We start from the raw sequence: 23,447 nt of genomic DNA on the forward strand, positions 1-23,447 counted from the left end.
AGAATATTTGTGATTTTTCTTTTTGAGAACAAACCTGAGAGAGAGAGAGAGAGAGAGAGAGAGAGAGAGAAAAAAAAAACAGAAGTCAGGTTAATGATAACAAAACTAGAGTCGATGAGAGGCGGCCCTGTGACACGGCTGTCTGAAATCTGTCCACGGTAGGATGCTGACTTGGAGAGGGCCGTCGTCACGGCTACACCAATGACACGGCCAGATATGGGTGAGCCTCATGGGTGGCAGCTCTCATTCAGCCAATCAAGGCAAACAGGCCATGCTCTATTTAATGATTATCCCAGCATCTGTCCCCTATCTCTCATCTCTGTGTGAAAGCCGGCAAACACGAGTGCACATAGACTCGCAGGAGCTCTGGGGGTCCCATCCTGCTGAGCGGCTCGATTCTGGCTTTTATCGAGTAATTTCATCTCCATTTAATCAAATCTAGAAATGACTGGATGCGTCATACACAAGCTCTGTGCGTGAGATTTATTATAGAGTTGGAGGAGAAAGTGTTTAATGGATGCGATTACAGCAGCAGCAATTAATGCCAGTCCAATAAAATTCATGATTACCACATTTGGAACGTAATCGCAGTTGTTAACCATGTGGTGACAAGACACAAGAGCTTTATCCTCTTTCCATTCTGTTTGCTTTTACTTACAACATCCAAGTGTGTGGGAGATAAGGTTTACATTGTACCACATTCTTACTGCAACATGGTGAGGTGGACCGATTTCATTTCCTGCATTTGTGTGTGTGTGTGTGGGGGGGGGGGGGGGGTGGTTTGTTGTATTTTTGGAAAAGAGCTCATCTGTTTCAGTACTTTCATTCTTTGGAAGCAAAGGTTGTTTTCCTCCTGGTTAACTGGATATTCTGTTTTTAAACAGTAAATGTAATTGATGGGATTTTTTAAAAATATGCTCGCTCCCTATCTCCTCTGCATCAGGATGCACTTGACTGATAAACACGCAACTGCAAATCATGTGAATTCACAGACTCCCCGTGGGCGCACATGGAGGACAAGCAAAGCTACGACAAGGAGTACAAGGCTGATGAATATAACAATACCGTAAATGGGAAAGGGAGGGTGTGAAGATCAGGAGGTGCAACATGGACAAGCAAGAAACTGAGGGAGAGATCGACAGAGAAAAGGCTAATAATCTTGATTTATCTGCCTAGCAGTCTTTGAGACAAATGAGAGGAAGACTCGTCCTGCTTATTGCAGCCTGCCGGATGAGCACTCTTTGTCGTGCCATTTGTTTTTTGGTTTAGTAAAAAATGAAGTGCAACATCAATAAAAATGTTAATCAGAAAAAGAAAAACATTGTTTTCACTTTCAATTTACCGGGCCACTTGATAGAAAACAGCAAATAATCTCCACATCAATCTGCAAAGTCTATTTCTTTTTATATGATTAATTTTATGAATTGCACTTCATCACATCTCCTACCAAGGTGTCTCGCACAAAAATATCAAGTCATTTATACCTGTATCATTCTAAATATTATTTTTTAAGGGAATCGTTCTTGCATAATACAGCTGTACTACAAATCTAATTTTTGTGGTATTTGCCAGGTGAGTAAGGTGGATATTTTTGCAGCCACCACTGTAGAGGTATCAGAGAACAACAATGGTTCATCACATCCTGCTGTTGTGAAATGATACTAAAATTTTACTGATTGCATTAAATATTGTTTGGTGTTTAAACCTTTGCTGCAAAACTGAAATTGTTTTTCCTTCTGTTCCTCCAGGTGAGACCAGTGCAGCCCTGTCACGCCCACAGCGCCCCCTTTCTGCCCGGACGGCCCACCACGCCCCGGCGCATATGAAAGGGTACCATGTCAGCCGTAGCATGTCTCAGCATTCCTCCGGTGGTGGCGGAGGAGGCCCCTGCCATTGCACGCCAGAGGACTGTGATGGCCTGGGCAGAGACTACTACCAGGGTCACAGCGATGGTCATTATTATCCTCCAGGAGGTCCAGCTGAGGCTCTGGCGCTGGAGAGGCACCATTCCCACTCCCACTCCCACTCTCACAGCCACTCAGGTGGGGGCACCTTCCCACGCTCCCACCCCAGCCAGCACCCACCTCTTCAGTCATTTGACTCTTGTGAAGAGTGCCTGTCATCAGGTCACGGGGGAAAGATGCACCGCATTCCCCCAAACCTGATGGATCAGTTCGAGAAGCAGGTACCCTTCCATCCTGACGGCTTCCACACACTGCAATATCAACGCACTGCTAGCGGGGGTGCTGAGCAGCGCAGCGAAAGCCCCTCGCGTATCCGCCATCTGGTCAACTCAGTACAGCGCCTCTTTGCCAAGTCCCATTCCCTGGAGGCACCATCCAAAAGGGAGTACAATGGCACTAGAGGAGGAGGAGAGTATCGTGGTGAGAGAGGAGGAGGAGGCCACAGGAGTGGAGGAGAAGATGGTGGAGGGCACTACTCTGGGCATCAGTCTCGCTCAACCAGGAGGAGCAAGTCTAGAGAGCGTAGTAAGAGCGGAGACTCGCGGCACGAGTCAGGGAGACGCCACCGCAGCAGGACAGCGGGCTGGTGGAGCTCTGATGACAATCTGGACAGCGACAGCAGCTTCCTAGTGGGAGGGGGCAGACGAGGGTATCCCAGTGGACATGAGAGTCTGGATGCAGCCATCCAAGAGCTCACCATGAAAAAGCCCAAAGACCGGGGTGGGGGGCCAGGGCCTGGGGAGTGCATAGCCTGTACCACTATTGCGCTGGCAGGGAGTGACGGACCAGGACACCATGGTCACCCTGGCCACTCCCTGAAGAGAAGCACTTGGTCATCCATGACAGTCAGTCAAGCCAGGGAGGTGTACCCTTCCAGGGGAGGAGGAGGAGGATATGACAAAGCCCTGGTACCCATTGAGAGCAAGCTGAAGGAGAGAACCTTCCACTACCTGCAGGTGGGTGTGTCCATGTGCTGTAATTAGACTCTGGCCAGGTTTCTATATGTAGCTGCAAGACTCCTGATTCCATGATCAATGATTCCATATATAATGATGTTGTTCCACTTAGTATGCAAACAAACAGTTCTTACATAAAAAGTGCCTCTGTAAGTATCTTAACATCACCCGAGAGAGCTCATGGACTGCTTCTGTGAGTCCAAGAACAGTCTGTATCCCAGATTCAATCATTCTCCCAACCCAACTCATACAGTCGTCACTCATTTTGTGGCATAAATTCTAAAAAGATGAACCACAAAAATGAAAAGATACAGTGCACCAACAAAGGCAGCTGGGAGAGCGCAACGCACACACTCACACACACACACACACACACACACACACACACACACACACACACAGTGACAAATCTCTGGCTGTGCTGAGGTAGAACTGCCACGAAGGCTGTGTTTCTACGGAAACAGCAGGTAGCCACAGGAGTCTCTGGTGTTTTTCCAACTCTCATCCTTTAGACACAGCTGAGGCCTGCTGATAGAAGAAACAGAGAGAGCCGGGGTGTGTGTGTGTGTGTGTGTGTGTGTGTGTGTGTGTGTGTGTGTGTGTGTGTGTGTGTGTGTGTGTGTGTGTGTGTGTATTCCTGCTTTCAAAGGACAAACCCCACACAATTTGCCTCAGTACCTTAGGCTACCATTACCTTCATACCTGAGGACATAAAATGGACTTCAGCACTGTAGCTTTTCTCATATCGCCATGTGTCACCTGCTTTGTGAGGGTGAGCCACGGAGCAGCCAGCGACACTCAGACAGACCTCAAGACAAATAGCACATTTTGACTGCCCTCCAAAATGAAAAGAAAAACATCCAGAACACTGACCACTTTCGACTGAGATCAAACATACATGCTAAAACCAACAAACCACACAATCCACTCCATATGCAGACTTTCACATTGTAGATTCCCATCAAATGCAGAGTAAGCATCCGGTATACACACAAATAGGTTTACCATCCATCCATCCATCAATTCATTCATCCATTCATTCATTCATTCAAACATTCAGCTTCAACCACAATGAAATCAATTTATGGAGGTAGCAGCTCCAGCAGGGAACCCCACATTTTCTGTCCCTGGCCACATCAACCAGCTCTGACTGGGGGATTCTGAGGTGTTTCCAGGCCAGCGTGATGTACAGTCCCTCTGGCCTGGAAACACCTCAGAGCGCCACATGCGCTTCTCCCAGCAACTAGATTTACGTCAAAGCTAACTGAAAGGTGCACTCACGCTTTTTGCGCTTGTTTTGTACCATTTTGAAGCATGATTGTCTCCACTCCCCGGCTGGCATGCTTGACTTGGCTTAACCATCAATGACCTGTACACACTGTGACACACACCGTCCAGAAAGGTTACAAGTTAACAACCTGCAGCATAGCCATCAATAAGAGCTAATTTTGCTAATCATTTTTGCTGAATAGGGTCTTCAGTCCTATGGAGCAGATGAAAAAATGCAGGTTCTCTACTTGGTCTAAGGATGATTATTTCATCAACAGCATCCTTCCACTGGAATTTATCCTTTTTCTCCACCAGGTTGCATCATTGTATGATTTGATCTATTCATTCTACAATGACCTTGAGCAACTGAAAGGCGCCTATAAATAAAATGTATTATTATTGTTATTATTATGTCCAACCATGCCAAGGCCAGAAAAGCGGCAAAGAGTTTTCACACTACTGTGAACTGGAATTATTGAGGCACTAATCATGGTCCCCAAGGACTATGCCCAAGACAGTAAAGAGTACCTTGTGCATTGGAATAAAATACATAGGGAGAGAAAAAGCTTCACCTGATGATGAGTTGGTAGCTGTTATTTGAGGTTGTGAGATGAGAACGCATTACAAGTCCACACTGGGAGTGTGTCGAGTTTTAGCGCAAAACAAATCAGGAAAAAATAGAAAATAGAGGGAACAAAAATATAGAAATGTTCTCAGGTCTGATTGCTATGGTCAGAAGCAGAGGGACCACGTGGAAGGTTTCTCCCATGGTGTCAACGGCAATCATGACGTGTGATATCAGGACTTGACCCTCTCCCTAACCTTCAGCCTGGGTCTGACAGATAAGGAATGATAAAAATGACAATATACAGAGAGTGAAATGTAGACGGAAATAGCAAGTGAGGGATGAAGATAGAGTGAGGAGGGTAGAGAGATGCATAGATAGCGATGCAGGCTCAGAAATAGAGAAGCGATAAAGCAGGTGATGGTAGCCGAGAGGCAAAGAAAGAGAGAGACAGAGCGGGATGAGAAAATGAGAGATAGTGAAAGGCCAGGGGGAGCGAGAGATTAAGCTGAAACATCTTTTAAGTGATGACCTTAAAAATACACACTCAGCCGGATGCCAAACCCTGGGGCCTTAACTGTGTGTGTGTGTGTGTGTGTGTGTGTGTGTGTGTGTGTGTGTGTGTGTGTGTGTGTGTGTGTGTGTGTGTGTGATTGCGTGTAGGTGTTTTCATGTGGTCACATGCGGGTTGAGGAAAGAGCGAGGGGTCTTTCAGTGCAAGCAGCTTAAAGCCTTCATCATGCTGCTTAAGAAGTGGAGTCAGGTGGGACCCACACAAACACATTTACATAGTAACAGAGCGGTCCCAACAATTCAAGATTTCTACCATATGAGTGTTTACATGCTTTGGGAACTTAAAGGTGAGCCTTCCTTTCCCGTATCAATCTCCAAATCAAAATTACTTTTAGCTGTGCTCCAGGGGAAAGTTTTTCTTGTTCTTTGTGCGTTATATATTGTGTTATTTATCAGCATCCAGCGGCTCTAACCCTAGAAAATGGTAGGGTGGAGGTCCAGCTAAAAGGAGTCAACCAACAAGAACTCCCATGCAACAAGAGATCCCATGCAATTTTTATTATTAATAACCACCAAAGTTCTGAAACTCTCTGAGCTTCTGCACTGTTCAGTCCTCTCTGACATGTTGCCCAGGGCCCAGGGAGGGTCTGTGGGCTTGAGGGAAATGTTGCTATCTAAAAGAAATATTTAACAAGCAAGTGAATATTGGGGGCTGCACGGTGGTGCAGTGGTCAGCACTGTGGCCTCACAGCAAGAAGGTTCCGGGTTTGAGTCCCGGCTTGGGCACGGGATCTTTCTGTGTGGAGTTTGCATGTTCTCCCTGTTCCTGTGTGGGTTCTCTCTGGTACTCCAGCTTCCTCCCACAGTCCAAAAACATGCAATTTGGGACGAGGCTGATTGATACTCTAAATTGACCGTAGGTGTGACTGTGAGTGTGAATGGTTGTTCATCTCTCTATGTTGGCCCTGCGATGGACTGGTGACCTGTCCAGGGTGAACCCTGCCTCTCGCCCGTTGACGCTGGGATCGGCTCCAGCCCCCCCGCGACCCTTAATGTGTAGGAATAAGCGGAAGATGACGATGGATGGAAGTGAATATTGGACCATAACATTAAAATGTCATTGTTATCTTCCAATGCCGTTGGAACATTAGAGGTCTTGTAACAAATCCACAGCAAATTTTTGTCCAACACTGCAATACACCTCAGCTCAGTGGAGCTTTTAAGGGTTTTAGACCCAATTGTTACATCTTGACTCAGGAATCTCTGTGTTGTTGTGTTTACTATGTAAATGAGAGTCACCAGGGGGTCAGACAATACTAGATCATTGATCGGGAGGAGTCCACTTCCAGAGGGATGTCCAAAAAAAAAAAATGTGTTGTGTTGAGCTGTTACTGACTCTCATGGCTCTGTTGTCACAAATATATTATGCATATTTAGTCTGCTACGTGTCCACAAAACTGAAGAGTTCATGCACAGGGCTACGGCGCTGTCTCGTGAGCACTGACTCGTCTATGATCTGCGGTTTTATTTGTTTTGTTTTTTTGTCAGTAAGCTTCAAAGCCTGTCAGTGAGTTATAGGGTCAACAAAGCAAGACTTGGCGGAGACCAAAACAGAGCAACCAGGAGAGTGCTAGGACTGATATTCACAACTCCACAATAATGCCAATCATATTCTGTGTGGATTGGACATTTGTTGCTAACACATTCCTCACAACAAGGATGATGTGTTTCAGCCACACTTGTCTGTTTTAAGACAAACATCAAATGCCTCGCCAATGAACACAAACGCCTACAGTAGTTGCCAAGTTATGCGTCACGTTTTGTAGGATCCAATATGGTGTTTAACCTGGAAGGTGAACAGTCAAGGGGAGGTATCATGTACGCTGGGACGATGACAGAAGTCCAATTAAACGACCCTACACAAGCTAAAACTGCTGTTCTGCTTAACTGGTCATGTAAATGTTCTAGCTGCCTTCAGTTTCCTTTTTATTGACCAGGTTCCCCGCATGTTGTGACATTTCCTCCAATCAAGTCGTAATTGTGAGGGATGTATTTCAGGCAGGCGCAATCATAGAGCTGAATCATTTCTGCGGCTAAATCGTGGAATATGAGAGATTATAACAGTGAGTCACATCAGATGTTCTGAGCCCCGTAAAAGATCACATTAGGAGTTTGTAATGATACAGATTTGTGGCTGTGTGGCAACAGTGAAGGGTGCACCTTGTCTCACTGTGGTCACAGTCAGGGGCTGTGCTGATCTTATACTGGGCGTTCACACTGCTGTTTGCTCAGGCTTCCTCATAAGGAATGTCCCATTTATTAGAAAGGAACATAAAATTTTTGTAAGGAAATGGAAGAACGCCCACTGTGGTAGTTTTTTTTTAGTTCTCTACTTTGTAGATGGTGTAACCCAGGAAATATTCTATTCAAAATACTGCTTCTTAAGAAAAACACCATTTGTGAATGTTATGAATGCACTCCACCATAGAAGTCATGCTGAGGTAGGAGCCTGTCATTGGAATTTTGTTTGCTTCCGTTCTCTATTTCTTCTTGTCACCTTTTGTCTTGACTGTGTGTTTTTCTTTTGGACATTCATTCCTCTGCCAGTCCATCGTTCCCTCTTAAGTCTCCTGTTCCTTCACCCTGTACCTCTCCTGTCTGTCCACTCAAATTCTGTCCGTCTGTCCTCACCGCTGCACTACCTGTCCCTCTCTCTCTCTCTCTCTCTCTCTCTCTCTCTCTCTCTCTCTCTCTCTCTCTCTCTCTCCCTCTCTCTCTTTCTCTTTCTGTTTGTTTCTTTGCTCTCTGCGTCTGTCAGCTTCTGGCTTAAATGCTGTTTTCCTTCTTCTGTGTCAGTGTTTCTCCAGCTGTCAGAGTTTCTCTCTCTCTGTAAGTCCCTTTGTCCCTTATCATCTCTCATGTGTGCATGGACATGCATGTGTGTGTGTGAGTGTGTGTGTGAGTGTGAGTGTGTCCTCTAATTGTGTGCATGAACATGCCGAGTCGTTTGCTTTACAACCCAACAGTGAAGGCATACATGACTGTATGTCTGACTAATCGCTGGTAAGGGGAAATCTTTTTCAGTTATGAAAAATATTTCTGTTCTGACTTCAATAACAGATATTGGGAACAAGCTGCCACGAGTGCAGTGAAAACGTCTTCAATATCTCAACACTGATTTATTCTTTGTGATGAGATACTTACTGTATGCATTAACAGCCAGTGTAGAAGAAGAATGCCTACTTACTTCTAACTCATTTAACCCATAAATACAGATTAAACTGAGCATTATCATGTTTCCAGTTGACATGCTTGCACTCTCACTAATTTTTCCACATCAGCCCTCCTTGCTTGTTGTTATGCTTATTAACTGTGACAGTGTGGATGTTCTCTCAGGTCCCTTCAGAGGACTGGGGAGGAGGATATGGTGGTGGTGGCGGCGCCACCGACAGTGGAGGGGAGATTCCCTGCAGGCGCATGCGCAGCGGCAGCTACATCAAGGCCATGGGCGATGATGATAGCGTTGATTCGGACACCAGCCCAAAAGCATCACCCAAGTCCACCCTGATCGCTCAGAGGGACGCCTTCAGACGCTCAATCAGCATGGATCAGAGGTTACATGCTATGACCAGTGTTTATTATTAAAGGAGAAATATAAGAAGCATGCATGCTGCAATGTTCATGAGGTTGTAACTTCTACACCTATATGTGAGGGTTATTATGTTGAGATATTATTTAATCTGTTAGAAAGAAGTGATTTGGTGGTTCAAACTTGTGGTGCTGTTGAACTGTTCTGGCATGGGGTAGAGACAGAAAGTTTGTGAAATGATCCGTGAACATTGCATTTTGTGATTTCGCAGCCAGAGACAAACATTCCGGTCATGTCTATGACACTTTTCCCGTCCTTAACGTATCTGATGATGCTCTGCCCATAGAGCACAGAGATGGCGATACTTCACCCAAAAGTGATTATATTGTCCCTCAAAGCTTGAAGCTAATGCTGACTGATGATTTACAGCTACAGCAACAAAAGAAACTGGGTGAACTGTCCACAAATGTATGTTCACAAACTATCAAGTATGCTCAGTAATCCACAAACACTTGAATTGGAGCTAAAGACAAACAGTTTAACCCCTCAGGTTTGGCACATCTTCGTAGTGCGGCAGGGACAGTGCTATACTATAACTTTAAATTTCCATTAAAAAAATTAAAATGTTATGTTATTTATGTTTTTTTTTTTTTTTTAATTTATAATATGGTATTGTGTGAGTACCTTTGTACTCTTGGGGACCAGAGCTTCACCCTTGACATTGCGTCTGTTCTTTGGCTTTTTATCTGAGCAAATATGTCGTTTGCTAGTGCTAGTGCCAACTCAAGGCTATAACATCATGTCAGAAATGCTGTTGATGTTGATGTGTAAGGAGTTCTCAGTAATACTGACTCTGTTTGTGAACACAGGTACTCATGTAAGCAATGCACAGACTCCTACCCTAACAGCCGAACCACACCTAAAACCCACACCCGCTCTCGAAGCTACACTCGCTCCCTGACCAGCTCACAGGTAACAGCAAGTTTTCATATTTGTTTCGTGGAACGTTGAACTGAGAATAAACCAGATATCACTCTGCCTTCAGCTGGGTGATACGTTGAACCGCCAGTTTGAGTCTGTGTGTGAGACCATGTTTGGGGAGGTGGAGTCACAGGCAGTGGAGGCTCTGGATCTTCCAGGTGTGTTTCGAACTCGCAGTCACAGCTACGTCCGCGCCATCCAGGCTGGCTGCTCCCAGGACGATGACTGCCTCTCTGTCTTCTCGATGTCGGGCCCTCAGGGAAGCATCAAGGGTGGGGCCGGTGAGTGTGTGTGTGTGTGTGTGTGTGTGTGTGTGTGTGTGTGTGTGTGTGTGTGTGTGCGCGCGTGAGAGAGAGAGAGAGAGAGAGAGGGAGAGACTCACTCTAACTCAAACAACTCTGAGTGTAAGAGTAATATGTGGCTGTCTTTGGTGTGGTGGTGACTTAGTGGGAGACACAGTAGGAGGGGCCAGGGGGAGAAGGAGCTTTATGAAAGCTTGTGTCTGCTTACCTCAGCACACTTATGCACTTAAAACACAAATATTTTTAATAATAACAATAACTGGATACTCTAAACCAGGGGTGGGCAATCATGAGCCATGGAGGGCCGTGTGTATGCAGGTTTTCCTTCCAACCAAACACTTTTTAACAGGTGATTCCACTGATTAACACACCTTCAGCCACAGAAGAGTGTTAATCAGTGGAATCACCTTTTAAAGTGTTTGGTTGGAAGGAAAACCTGCATGCACACGGCCCTCCGTGGCTCATGATTGCCCACCCCTGCTCTGAACTGACTGTAGGTGTGACTGTGAGTGTGAATGGTTGTCTGTCTCTATGTGTTGGCCCTGTGATGGACTGGCGACCTGTCCAGGGTGAACCCCACCTCTTGCCGGAAGGCTGCTGGGATAGGCTCCAGCCCCCCCCCCCCCCCCCGCAGCCTTTAACAGGATAAGTGGAAGACAATGGATGGATGGATGGATGGATGTATGTGTGAGTGCAAGCTACAAACATTCACATACAAAACAGTCTTTTTCTCTTGCCTCTGCATCTCATCTCTACTCCCCCCCCCCCCCCCCACCCGTGTGGTCACAGATTTCTCCAGCTCATTAATAAGAACAGAATCATGAATATGATGACAGCTTTGTGTGTGTGTGTGTGTGTGTGTGTGTGTGTGTGTGTGTGTGTGTGTGTGTGTGTGTGTGTGTGTGTGCTCCAACCTCAAATGATCTTTACATTGTAATCTGCGTTAGTTTGTGATTGTGTGTGTTGGCGCACGTGTTTGCTGATGTGCTTCTACTGTGGGTTGCAGAGCCAATCCAGTGCCTCACATGACTAAAAAAAAATCCCCTTGTGATTTATTAAAGTCTCTGTAAATGACATCACAAACAGACTCACCAACATCTGTGGATGGATAGAATATGTTAGGATGTTCGAGTGCAAAGTTTCAGCTTATATTCAATGGAAATAAACCGAACAAAGCTGTGGGGGAAGAGACAGAAAAGAAAAGGCGCACCTCTGATTTTAATATCTCTCTCAGGAAATTGCTATGTCTTTTTAAGCAGCAGAGTTAAGTTAGCTCAAGGGAAGAGCTTTTCTTTTGTCACTTGCAATGTCAGTCTTTGCAACCTCTTTGCTCCCTGCACCCAGTTGATTTCTGCAGAAAAAGAGGGACTTTTAAGGGGTCTTTATTGATTTGACACATCGTTTCCTAATGATTTTGTTTGTTTTCTCCTTTTTCTCTTTGTATTTATGTCAAAAATATCCCTCATTCTTCTGTCTTGAACCTTCTCCCTCTAGTCTGTCCCTTTTGTAAGTATCCACCTCCCCCTGCTCCCTGTGGAGATTTTGCCTGTTTTCTCTTAACAGCCCACTTTTCCTCTGTCCTCCTCTCTCCTGCTCTTCTTACACTTCAGTCTTTCCTTATCGCAAAGGTGCTCCTCCCCCTCTCCCGCCTCGCATGTCCAAGTCTTCGCTGTCAGTGCGAGCCCAAAGCAGCACCGAGTCCACCCAGGATGCCTACTTCCAGAGCAGTGGACAATTGGCTGCAGGCTCTGGACGCCCCAAACAGCACAGTAACTCTGTGGATCTGGGCTGCTCCGACGGGCCCTCCGGACGCTCCTCCAGAGGTGGATACTACACCGCCACCGGTGGACGTTACCGACAGCACAGTAACTCGGCAGAGAGCCTGGACGGGGTCAGGGGCTCACGGGAGCTGGTGCCCTATGGAGGGGGTCCAGGAGTTGGAGTGAGGGCCAAGCACAGCAGCTCAGCTGACAGTCTGCTGGAAGGCCCTCCGAGGCCAGCCAGGGAGAGGGACAACAGGATGGGAGGGAGCCTGGGGAAGTCGACGTCTCTGCCTCAGAACAGCATTGTTTTGAGTAAAGCTGGAGGGCAGGATGACGGGCGTGGAGGCAGGAAGTGGAGGCCATCCATCGCCGTACAGGTAAATAAAACTGTAGCAGAAACTATTTGCTGAATTTGTGAGTTGAATTTTTGTACAAAACATGACACAAACTCACAGTCACACATATTAGAGACACCAAAAAAATAAATAAATAAATGAGAGGCAAAGACAGAGGTACATGGTCAAAAGGTATTTTGACAAACATTTTGTGATTGCTTTTGACCTGCAGCCCATTGTTAATTTTCAGTTTTGAAGGGAATAAAACTTTTGGCCTCCTGATCTACAATATGCAGTTATGACACTGTGGTGAAAGCCTGTGAAGGAATTTTCCTTCCTACAGGTCTGTAATTCTAAGCAGTAGTGTGGCAGCTGTGAGCCTTCAGTCTGTGGCCTGGGAGAAACCACACTACTGGCAATCAGCCTTAACCGGGTTTATTCTTTAGATCTGACGTCCAGTGGAATCTGTACAGGCATAGAATGTTCCATGAGCTCTGCCTTGATTTATGTACCCTACAAGAAGGGCTTCAGTTCAAGCCTCCGTCAATTACATCTTAGATTGCTCCCACAAAGTCAACCTCTTTTGTACATGCACAACTTGTTTTTCGTTTTTTAATTCTCATATCATGAATCATATAGAATTAAACTTTTTCCTGATCGGTTGTGCAGAAATTATTCCGGGTTTAATAATTTTGGGGATTTTTTTGTATATTTTGGGCAGTTTCAATAAAACAGGTTGGCTATATTCTAATAACTGCTCCCCTCCTCTGAAGTGAGTAGATCAAAATTAATAATTAGCCACCAAAAGGTTTACTGCCCGAGGCAACTGGCCTGCTATTTTCTGTTCATCCCATCTGGGAACACAGCACAAGAGTTTAGCAAAAACAATAAACTGAAGAATTAGAAGTAGAAGCAGGTAAGATGCTTCTCTCCAAATTTTAAAAATATACTTGTAAAGCTCAGTAATGGATTGTTCTTCTACTTGTGTGTATCTATAGCTATTCAGTGGCCCAATGCGACACTTTCTACAGTCTCTTTTCAGTCTGTGCTTAGCTTGTTGCCCCAGTAGCTTTTGCTTGATATTCATCGTCACCTACAATTTTATACTGGTTTAATTTCTTTTGGTCCGACATTTTTTGAAACTTGCAAATTCACTTCTTTGCTAAGAACCTTTCTAAAACCAAAACTTCCTTTATTGTTCAACTAGTAGGTGGATAACCAGCAGCTAATCTATGCTAACAACTGCTGAAAGACCTAGCCTTAATCATAATGTACAGACCTCAGAGTGGTATCGATCTTATTGTTTAATGCTTGAATAGAGAGCAAAGAATGAGGTTCATGTTAATGTGTGTGTGTATGTGTGTGTGTGTGTGTGTGTGTGTGTGTGTGTGTGTGTGTGTGTGTGTGTGGCTTCTTGTGTCCCAGGTTGACAGCTCCGAGACTTTGTCTGATTCAGACGCTGAGGGCAAAGCTCTGACGGAGGTTCACTCTATAGGAGTTCAAGTGGAGGATGACAAAAGGTAAAGTGAAGACAGCAAAACACCAAGGTTTTGAAATCTCTGTGCAACCTCGGGAGTGTTTACTTCGCGTGACATTTAACTCCTGCCCTTAATTAGAAGCACAAACTTTTGTTTACTTGCTGATTTATTTTGCTGCAAAAAGATGTGGCTTCATCAAGAGCTTTTGGTCTGCTTAAAGTAATTTATGTGAATAATTTTAATCCCTAATTTCTTTAAAAAGCCTTCATCCTCTGGGCATCCAACAGTGCAGCCACATATGGTTGATTTCTCAGCTAGATCCTATTATTTCATTTAACATTTCATCAGACATCACAGCTTGAACTCTGTAACACTTTGCTCTAGGACTGTCTTGTTTTTTGCCGTTAATGTCTGTAACCATGACTACAGCAAATCTTTCACCCCCCCCCCCGCCCCCCCATCATATCCACCATCACTCACAGGTCACATTCTCACAAGTGAGTGAAAACACTTAGATGATCACATTATCACGTGTCTTTTGATCATGTACCTGATAAAAATATCGCCACCTCCTCTAAACATCAAGCGTGACAGTGTGACATCAGGGGAGAAAACAGGTGTGAACAGAAATCTGAGTCACACCTCACATTCCATCAAACAACACGGATGGATGGGGGGGGCGTAATCTACTAATAGTAAACACTCAGTCCATTGACATGACACTTGCACACACTGGTGTGTCATATGCCAGAGGATTTAGCAGGACTTATCACAGCTGAGTTAGTAGTAGTGACTGCAATGACAGCGTGACCGTCTCTGCACAAATAGGAACTGCATTTATTAAAAGAAGGGAAAAAAAACGTTTACAAGAGGCTTTTGCATGCGACACACTGTGTGACTGGATGGCTCCGGGCCTGCTGTGACTCCCTGTGCTGTAGACGGGCTCGCTTCAAACGTTCCAACAGCGTGACAGCAAGCGTGCAGGCCGACCTGGACCCCGAGGGCTTCCCGGGACTCAGCATTGCCGTGCCAACACAGGACAAGAGTCTCCAGTTTGGTTGTTCCTTCCAAAGGCACTCATCAGAGCCAGAGTCAGCTAGCCAGTACACCGAGTGCCATCGCACCGTCCACACACAAGGACAGTGGGCCTACAGAGAGGTACGTCTTCAGCGAAACACACAAAATCAAGACAACACACAACACTTGTGTTTCCTCCCCTCTGGAGGTTTCCAGTAAACAAAACAGTCAGTGTTTCTCATCAAAACACATTGTGGGCATCCTTGAGGCCAAATAAATGAGATGAATACATTTCCGTTCCCATTTTTGGACAGTTTAGGACATGCATCATTTATATCTGCTTTTTAAAACTTGCGGTCTTCATTTTGCTGCCTTTGCTCGCACATTTCTAGTCACATTTGTGAAATAGCATGAAACCTTAAACAGGAAGGTGTTTTGTTGACTGCCTCATACTTTTCTGTGACTATAATGTAAAACTGAACAGGAGGCTCGTGAAGTTCCCCTAAATTCCACAGTGACCCTTTAAATAAAACTATGTTCTAATTAAAAAAGTCCAGTCCATGAGCCCTGTACCTAATCTGGTGTAGTTTATATGAGACCAGTGATAAGGTTTAAAAAGAAAATATATAAAGTGGAAGAAAACTGACCTATTATTTAAGGTCTAAATTCCATGTATCCAAACTGATTTCTCAGGATTTTATCCAGAGTGGCTACACCACTGAAGCCTGCCAAGCGGACCCACGGACTCACCAGCACCCGCACCTTCCTCCACGTTCCCACTCCCCTCTCCCAATCACCTCTGAACGTGCGTGGGCAGGTACACCATCCCTGGAGGGCCCCCGTAGCCTGCCTGACTCGGGCCGAGCGTCACCCTGCATGAGAGACGGAGAATTCTTCTTACGTCTCCTGCAGACAGAGGTGGAGAGGATGGAGGGCTGGTGCCAGAACATGGAGAGAGAGGCAGAGGAGAACGAACTGCCAGAGGAGAGTGAGTTTGGCAGCATCAGTCGTAAAGATGAACTCAACAGTTCTTGTAATTCTAACAACCGACTCTGCAATGTTCTTCTCTCCAGTTCTTGAGCTTATTCGTAATGCAGTTGGCAGTGCCCAGATGCTCATGTCTCAGAAAGTCCAGCAGTTCTTCCGCCTCTGCCAACAAAGTGTGGTGAGTGTGTGTGATCGCATGCACAATCAAGACAACACACATTACAGATGGTTTGTCAGGTTTTACAGAGATTCGCCGTCACCAAAGGCAAAATTAGCCCTGTTGCTGAATTAAATCTGATTTTAAGTTATTTTTTCCCTTGCGTCCCTTTAAACAGCCGTGTTTTTCATCTGGTCATCCATCACACACTTTATTTCGTCTTTCTGCCCACCTAGGACCCATCCGCATACCCCCAACCCACCTCTCAGGACTTGGCAGGTTTGTGGGACCTACTCCAGCTCAACATTGAGGACGTCAGGGTCAAGTTTCAGGACCTACAGAGGCTCAAGGATTCTGGTTGGAAGCTCCCAGAAAAGAAGGTGAGAAGTCCGGGGGTGCAAACTGTCCTGATTTCCCTTCAACACTCCCCCAGGGCTAAGATGGCAGTGTGCAGACGAGTAGCGCAGATTGCTGGGCCCTCCAAATCTTTGCAAGCACTGAAAATGCAGCCCAGCAAAAGGAACTGAGCTGGAGCAACTGTGGAGTCCTACATTTTTAGGAACTGACCAGATATCAGCGGCATATCAGCGTATTAGACAACACAAAGTTGTGTCTGTTGCAGGTTGAGGTACTAACAGAACTGAATTACTCTTGATGGTTTTCAGGAGAACTAACAATTATTTCTCTTTTCCTCCTTTTCTTTTACGCTATCTTTGTTGACCTTCTCTGTTCTTTTTTCCATTTCCTTTCCTTTTACGTCATGCACGCTTACTATTTTTTGGCTGATATTGGTTGAAATTTGTTTGTCATTATGCCTCATTATTCCTCCTCACTTGGATTTGATTCTTTTTGTTGCTGGTTTTACCCTTTGTATTCTCATTATCTTCCCCAAAATCTGCACTTTGATCCCTCATATCCAAAACCATTTTCGTACCACCAAACACGATTCCACTGTCCGTTTTCATCCTCATTTCACCGTCACCGGGCCAGGAGGATAAGAAGCTTCCTCCACCCTTACCAAAGAAGCCAGCAGGTGGGGTGAGTGGCAGCCTCCGGGCCGATAGCATCGGGGATGGAGGTGGTGCAGGTGGGCAAGGGGGCCTGGTGGTGCCTCGTGTTGGGGGACATACCCTACCCATCAGGGAGAAGTCCCTGGATCTTGGGGACCGTCAGAGGACAGAGGCAAGGAGGAGGCTGCTGCAGACCAAGCGCACTGCATCCTTCAGGCAGAACTCAGCCACGGAGAGCGCTGACAGCATTGAGATCTACATTCCTGAAGCCCAGACTCGACTCTGAACCCCCCCCCCCCCACACACACACACACACACACACGCATACGCACACACACACATACGTACAAACACACACACACACACACACACACACACACACACACACACCTACACTCACCCTCACTGACCTGTGCACCAATCCTTTTCTTAGTCCTGGTTTGGATCGCCTGCAGGTCATCGCTAACTTATCCTCCTCCCTCCCCTTTGCATCTCCACCAGTACACTACTCTAAATTCAACTCTCATGCTCATTAAACTAGCAATGACTGTCATTTTAGTGTCTTCAAATTTGGACTTATAACCGACACAGAGGCCTAGACCTTACATGGTAGCTAGCAAATATGAGTTACAGCCTTTTTTATTATTTTGGCTGACAAAAAAACAAGAAAAACTTCACTTTTTATAGCAGTAATGGGCGGAAGTTCACGCACTAGTAGCATGGCTGTGCGTGCTCACCTAGCACTTCTCCGTCACTGGAAATAAAAGGGCTTAACAGGCACAAAACCTCCACGTGAGGAGACGGCAGACTCTCCTTGTTTGAATCACCTTCCGAATGAAGTCTCTTTGTTGGGTTCACGAATCACCACAAGCTCTACTCATGCTCTTCACTGACACTGCCAGCATGGACCTGGATGAACTGCAGTGTAAACGCCCTTCAAGAGAGATGTTTCGTAATCATCACTGAGCCATTTGCAAGCGTAGTCACCCACCCAACAGATTGGTGCACCCTGACCACCCGGCCCCTCTTTCTTAGCCTTCCTCCCTCACGTCTCCTCATTGATTACCCCCAGCAATCAGCAGTGAGGCTGTTTGAACGTGCAAGTGCTATTTGTACATAGTGAGCACACTCATGTTTGCCAAAATCGAGCAGCGTAGCATCAGAGCCTTGACCGCTATAAGACATCACAGACAAACACCAGTGCTTTTTAAGTACTATTTCCTGAAGTTTTCAAGGGTGGGGGGTGGGTCACTGGGAATTTTTAAGGGAATAACATTGTGGTGGCTGTCCTGGACTCTACTGAGGAGGCCTCCATTTCACTGTGAGACTATAGCACCACCAAGTGGTCAAATGAAGAACCGAGCAGTGAGTTCTTTCCACGTCAGTAAACCGATGCCCTGATGAAACAGCCATGGAAGAAGTTAGAGTGTGATTTGTTTCCTCTTCATATGTTGTTTAACTTTGCCATGTAAACCTGACAAGAGATCAGGTGGGAAAATGGTTCCGCCAGTAGCCACTTATCTGATAAAAGAAAGAACGGCCTCTCTGATTGGACAAAAACAAAGGGACAGGAGCGTCTCCTCACCCCCCCACCCACTTCCAAAGAGTCACACGTCCGAGCTGTGACATCCAACAAACGTGGCCATTATGTTGAGATTCGGCATGACGACACTTGCCGTCAATAGAGTTAAAGTATGTGTTTGTCGTGACATCATATCTGGTGTTTTCACTGAGTGATACTGTAGCATGATTTATTTTAAAAAGCTTTTATTGAAAAAAAGAAATGGAGTGGGATCGCATTTTAATTGGGGTATTTTGTACGGGTGTTGGTTTAAGTGTGTGCTTTTGTGAATGGACATGTGATGAAGACCAATGAGTACTACGAAGTCCAAATCAGCCATTTTAAACAAAAAAAAAACAACAAATCTTTTAGCATGACCTGTTTTATTTTATTTTCTAACATTTAGTTGGAGTGGGATGGAAAAATGGGATATTTTAATGGGAGATGTATATTTTATAATATAATCTACATTTCTAGATGAGTAGAGACTTCAATATATGTATAAAAATGGATATACATAAATATATATATATTAAAAAAAAAACAAATACCACAGTATAATTATGATAGATTATAGAATTGTGTGATTCAGCTGTGTGGTATATCCAGACTTGAAATCATGATCCTCAGTTAGAGTGCTAGGTCAGGTTCACAGGGTAAAACTGGCTAGGATCCTCCGTAGGTATTAAATCTATGTGCGTGTGATTCTAACAAACATATACTGCTGTGTCTCCTCCGTCCACCCTCCTTCCTTGTATTTCCACCTAAGAAGCAACTACATGTGCCTAACCAGCTATATGTGGAGGTTTCCTTTATGAAGTTTACAGTATATAGAGGAAGATGTGTACATAGAAAATCTGCAGAGAATATTGTTAAGATGATCGTACTGACACGCCATTCTTTGTCTCCCTCACTTGAATACACGCATAATACTGCATGTTTTGCCTCTCTAAGAGATTGTTTGGCAAAAGGAGAGCACATTTTGTAGCTTCTTTTTTGTGATTGAGGGGAAAAAAATGGACAATTTTACAATTATTTCAGCGAGTCACTTTTTTTGTACAAAGATAATACCTTTGGAGGACATTGATGGCAATGCCGAGATAGCAACAGATCAATTTAACAACCTCCAGAGAGAATTTCTCCAACTCTCTCTCTCCAAATCAACTAGTGTTTGACACAGCCCTCATCAAACAAAGCACAAAGACCTGCTTTTATACTGTTACTCCACTGTGAAGGACTCTTGACTCCACCCTCACACTCCTCAAACCTCCACACAGAGGGATGGCAAGGTCTTTCCACTACCAGTTGGCCTTGAGGGACACCAGAATTCAAGGAGGCTACGTTGGAGTTTTATCCACCCACTTCTTCACTTCTTGCGGACTTCCTTCTCTTATTTTGTTTGATCACAAGTTGAGGTGATTAGCCGTCCACCTTGCCTTGAAACAGGTCCATAACAAACACACTTCCAGTGAGTTGTGATTTCCATATGTTGTGTATTTTACCTGTCCATCTGTCCCATATCTGCACAGTAAAAATACAGGGGCCTCTCAGAAATATCACCTGAGTGTGTAGTAGTACAGCAGCTCTCACAAACACTCATTCAGAAGTGCAACCCCCAACCCCCACCCCACGCCACCCCACCCCAATACAGACAGCCGGGACAGAACCCAAGTATACCTCAGTCTCTACAAGCAGTGTCTCCAACCCGACCCAGGCCTCTGTCCTCAGGGGATTCTCAAACACCGCACAACCGGTGGACCCTGAACATGCAGGACGAAATCATTCTTGCAGGAATGTTGTCGCTATTCTCTGAATGAAAGCATTTGTAGCCATCTTCTGCAGGGTGGCGGTGGTGGAGGCAGGAGCTCAGATGCAGCTAATGTGTGTGTACTGTACAGCATTGCAGCACGATGGTTGCCATAGCAGCAGATTTGAATTTTAGTTATACAAATGTTTTTGCAAGGCTGCTCTGGAGGAAAAAAAAAAAAAAAAAGTTGGGTAAAACCTGAGAGGGAGAAGGTGAATTCTCTCCCTGTTAGCAAGGAGAGGCTGCCAGTTATAGCCCTTAAAGGGATTCTTCACCCAAAAATTGTTAGCCTTCCAAATACTCAAAAATAGATGTCCTGAGCCTACAAAGATGTTATTACCTCCTGCATCACCTGTCTGTTACTCCAGAGCCAAGAAAGATTCAGCCACGTACAGTTAGCTTGAAGCTAATGGGGACCGGAGCTAAGGACAGCAAAACTGCCAAAAAAATGTCCATTTACAGAGTCTGACCTGACATTGTCCTTGAGAATTTGTAAACTGGCCAGTTGAGCTGTGCTAATTTGCTTTTGCCGTTAGCGTCAAGCTAAATATCCACGGCTGGCACTTTTAGAGAGTCATAAAGAAGCGACACAGAGCACAACAGAACAAGAATTTGCTGTTTGTTAATGTGCTTTTTACTGAAAGCACGTATCATGTAGCCTTAAACACTCAATGAACAGGGGTGTTAATTAGGGTGGTTTATCATACTATCATGATTCTTTGCTCTTGATATCGTAATACAGCAACTCTGTGCTAATCAAAACGTTGCACAATAATTCATCCACGTCACATCAGGATATCTGAAGTACACATACCTCCCAAAACTTTATTGACAACTTATCAGAATGGTACAACAAATGTTGAATTATCATGACGCATTGCAGTCGAGATATTTTGTCTCACCCTTATTATACATGTACGTGTCATGAAAATGATGTTTACTTGTTCCTGCATATCATGAATATTAATAGTAGCGAGGTCAGATTAAATGAAATCCTAACTTTATTTGTAGTTTGATCGGATTGCTCACCGCTCCTTGCACAAGCATCCAGAGCAGCTCGGATACAGAAGTACGTATAACTGAAACTCCAATGTGCCTTTAGAACTTTGGTGTGATTGCATTTGTGAGTATCTGTGTGTGTTGGTGTGTATTTATGCTTTAATGTTGTTTTACAGTACACACACACGAAGTGGATCAATGACAACTGAGCAATTACTGTGTAATTAAAAAACAAATACCCTGCCACCCTCACGTTTACAAACCTGTAAATACCTGTTGCTCTTCTCAATATTAAATATATTGTTATTACAATATGATGATTATTAGTAGAATTATTGCCATTAAAAGGATTAATTATCGCCATCACTCTCATTATTATAACTGGTGTTGTCATTTATAGCTATGGGTAAAAAATGTTCTGTATTCAAGGGGGAGTCTTGTGTACAATAACAAATAAAATTTAAAAATAGCTTAATCTCTTACGACAAATCGCTGCTACTATGGAGTTGGAGAAGAAGAGACATTAACTCTGGGAGGACATGTTTCTCTGGGATCAATGATGGACGCTCCTGGGAGGAGTGGGAGATCACCATCAGAGAAAAGGAAGTGTTGGACTGAACAAAGATCCAAACACCAGACCTTGTTTCTCCACGTACTTTTATCCACACTGAACTTTTCCCTTTGCCACAGGAGGAAAACATGTATTCGACTCTATAATGTAGCAGATAGCCCCTCATGCTCCTCCTCTGCCATCATGTCTCCATGATCTTTAATCAAGACGGGTTTGATACAGCGAGCTTTTCTGTCTTTAAGCTCTGCTTTATCCTTAAGTTCTCTTGTTTTGTTTGATTCAGTGCCAAGACAGCATCTTGTACATACATTTTTTTTAAGTTAAGAAGACCTGACTGAAGCTTATAGCAATAGTGATACACAAGATGCATGAGAGCACTACGGTGAGCGGCAGATGAAACATGTGTGGGGACAGTGATGTGTCAATCATAATTCAGTTGTTGTGGTTGTCATTTTGTACATAAACATTTATTTATTGTATGTTTTCTGGATCTCGATGTGTCAAAGAAGCACGTCTGATAGCGCGGGAGCCCAGAGAGATGGCACACTGTGACGTGGTTTACCCCAACACAGAATGTAACACTGTCAACGTTGTCGAAACATTTTCTAATGGCTAATATTATTACTATTAATATGATTATTATAAAGCTATTTTAGCGAGTTAAATGAGGGTGCTGTGTCTCCTATTGTCTTTCTTTGTGTTGATTCTCTGACTCCACTTTGAATTATTCAAGAACAATTATTCTATCTGGTTTTGAATCTTACATTTAGGTTTAAATAAATGTGAAACGTTATGACAGTGCTAACACTGCGATTAGCATTTCCAGGTCATCAACATTTGAGCGTGCGACGTTCCCCGTAGAGCTAGTCGTAACAGGAACGTCATTTGTTTGTATTGGACAGGTCTATTTATCACCTAATGACGGCGCTAAAGAAAAAGTTAAAGAATCACGAAAGGTATTAAATACAGTGTGCAGCTGTGTAAATCTGTGACTAAAAATCTGTGACTAATTCCAAAGCATTTCATCCACTAGATTATTATTAACCACCATTGACCTGGTGGTGGCGCTAGAGCAAACGTCACCAGATCGCTACAGTAAGGGGGGTAATTTTCACAGGAGAGTTGGCATTGTTGGCATTCAAGCGCTTCACGGTAGTGATCAGTGCTTATGATGGGGTTTGAATCCTGTGAGGCTTTCCGATGAAATTAAGTTTCCGTAAACATTTGGTGGTATTTAAGCGACAAAACTCTACAGGAAAGTTTTAGGGTGATGTCATGGTTCCCCTTAACTCCTACAGTTTGCCAGTTGGGAGGTATGTTTTGTATCTCTGGTGCAGGAATCAGTCCCAAAAGCTAGAATTAAGTTAACGCTGTCAAACATCAGGTTTCCTCGTCTCTAACTTCATGGGTTTTTTGGTTTCAACACTTTATCATGGACAATATTTTGACCTGTGGCATAAAATATGTCAGCAGAATACAGACTCTTGACTTTTGAAGTGTTTACATGTGTTAAACACTGCAACAAATGGCTAAACGGATTCATTGTGCCAATTCTATGACCGAATTTAAACTTCAAAAATCAACAAAAAAAAAAGAGGGTCATTTGTGAAAGGTTATCTTACT

General features: G+C 44.4%; 1 protein-coding gene across 7 annotated transcripts in view; it reads left to right on the forward strand.

Annotated features, from left to right (window-relative positions):
- The window catches only part of dlgap3 (discs, large (Drosophila) homolog-associated protein 3), a 126,251-nt gene extending 103,763 nt beyond the window's left edge, over positions 1-22,488 (forward strand). For 6 of the 7 annotated variants that reach the window (XM_086193192.1, XM_086193195.1, XM_086193197.1 and 3 more), the window contains 11 exons: positions 1,749-2,920; positions 8,664-8,881; positions 9,726-9,828; positions 9,902-10,118; positions 11,750-12,279; positions 13,663-13,757; positions 14,654-14,873; positions 15,426-15,720; positions 15,806-15,897; positions 16,113-16,256; positions 16,867-22,488. In XM_086193192.1, coding sequence (XP_086049318.1) covers positions 1,823-2,920; positions 8,664-8,881; positions 9,726-9,828; positions 9,902-10,118; positions 11,750-12,279; positions 13,663-13,757; positions 14,654-14,873; positions 15,426-15,720; positions 15,806-15,897; positions 16,113-16,256; positions 16,867-17,172 — 3,318 coding nt within the window. In that variant the 5' untranslated portion in view covers positions 1,749-1,822 and the 3' untranslated portion in view covers positions 17,173-22,488. Of the gene's footprint in view, positions 1-1,748; positions 2,921-8,663; positions 8,882-9,725; positions 9,829-9,901; positions 10,119-11,749; positions 12,280-13,662; positions 13,758-14,653; positions 14,874-15,425; positions 15,721-15,805; positions 15,898-16,112 lie in introns of all 7 variants that reach the window. The other variant, XM_086193199.1, reaches the window with a different exon arrangement.
- Positions 22,489-23,447: the final 959 nt, after the last annotated feature.

Source organism: Aulostomus chinensis, chromosome 22, assembly GCF_037954235.1.
Source record: "Aulostomus chinensis isolate RoL2024-O1b breed Wild chromosome 22, RoL_Achi_v1.0, whole genome shotgun sequence".
NCBI classification, from domain to species: domain Eukaryota; kingdom Metazoa; phylum Chordata; class Actinopteri; order Syngnathiformes; family Aulostomidae; genus Aulostomus; species Aulostomus chinensis.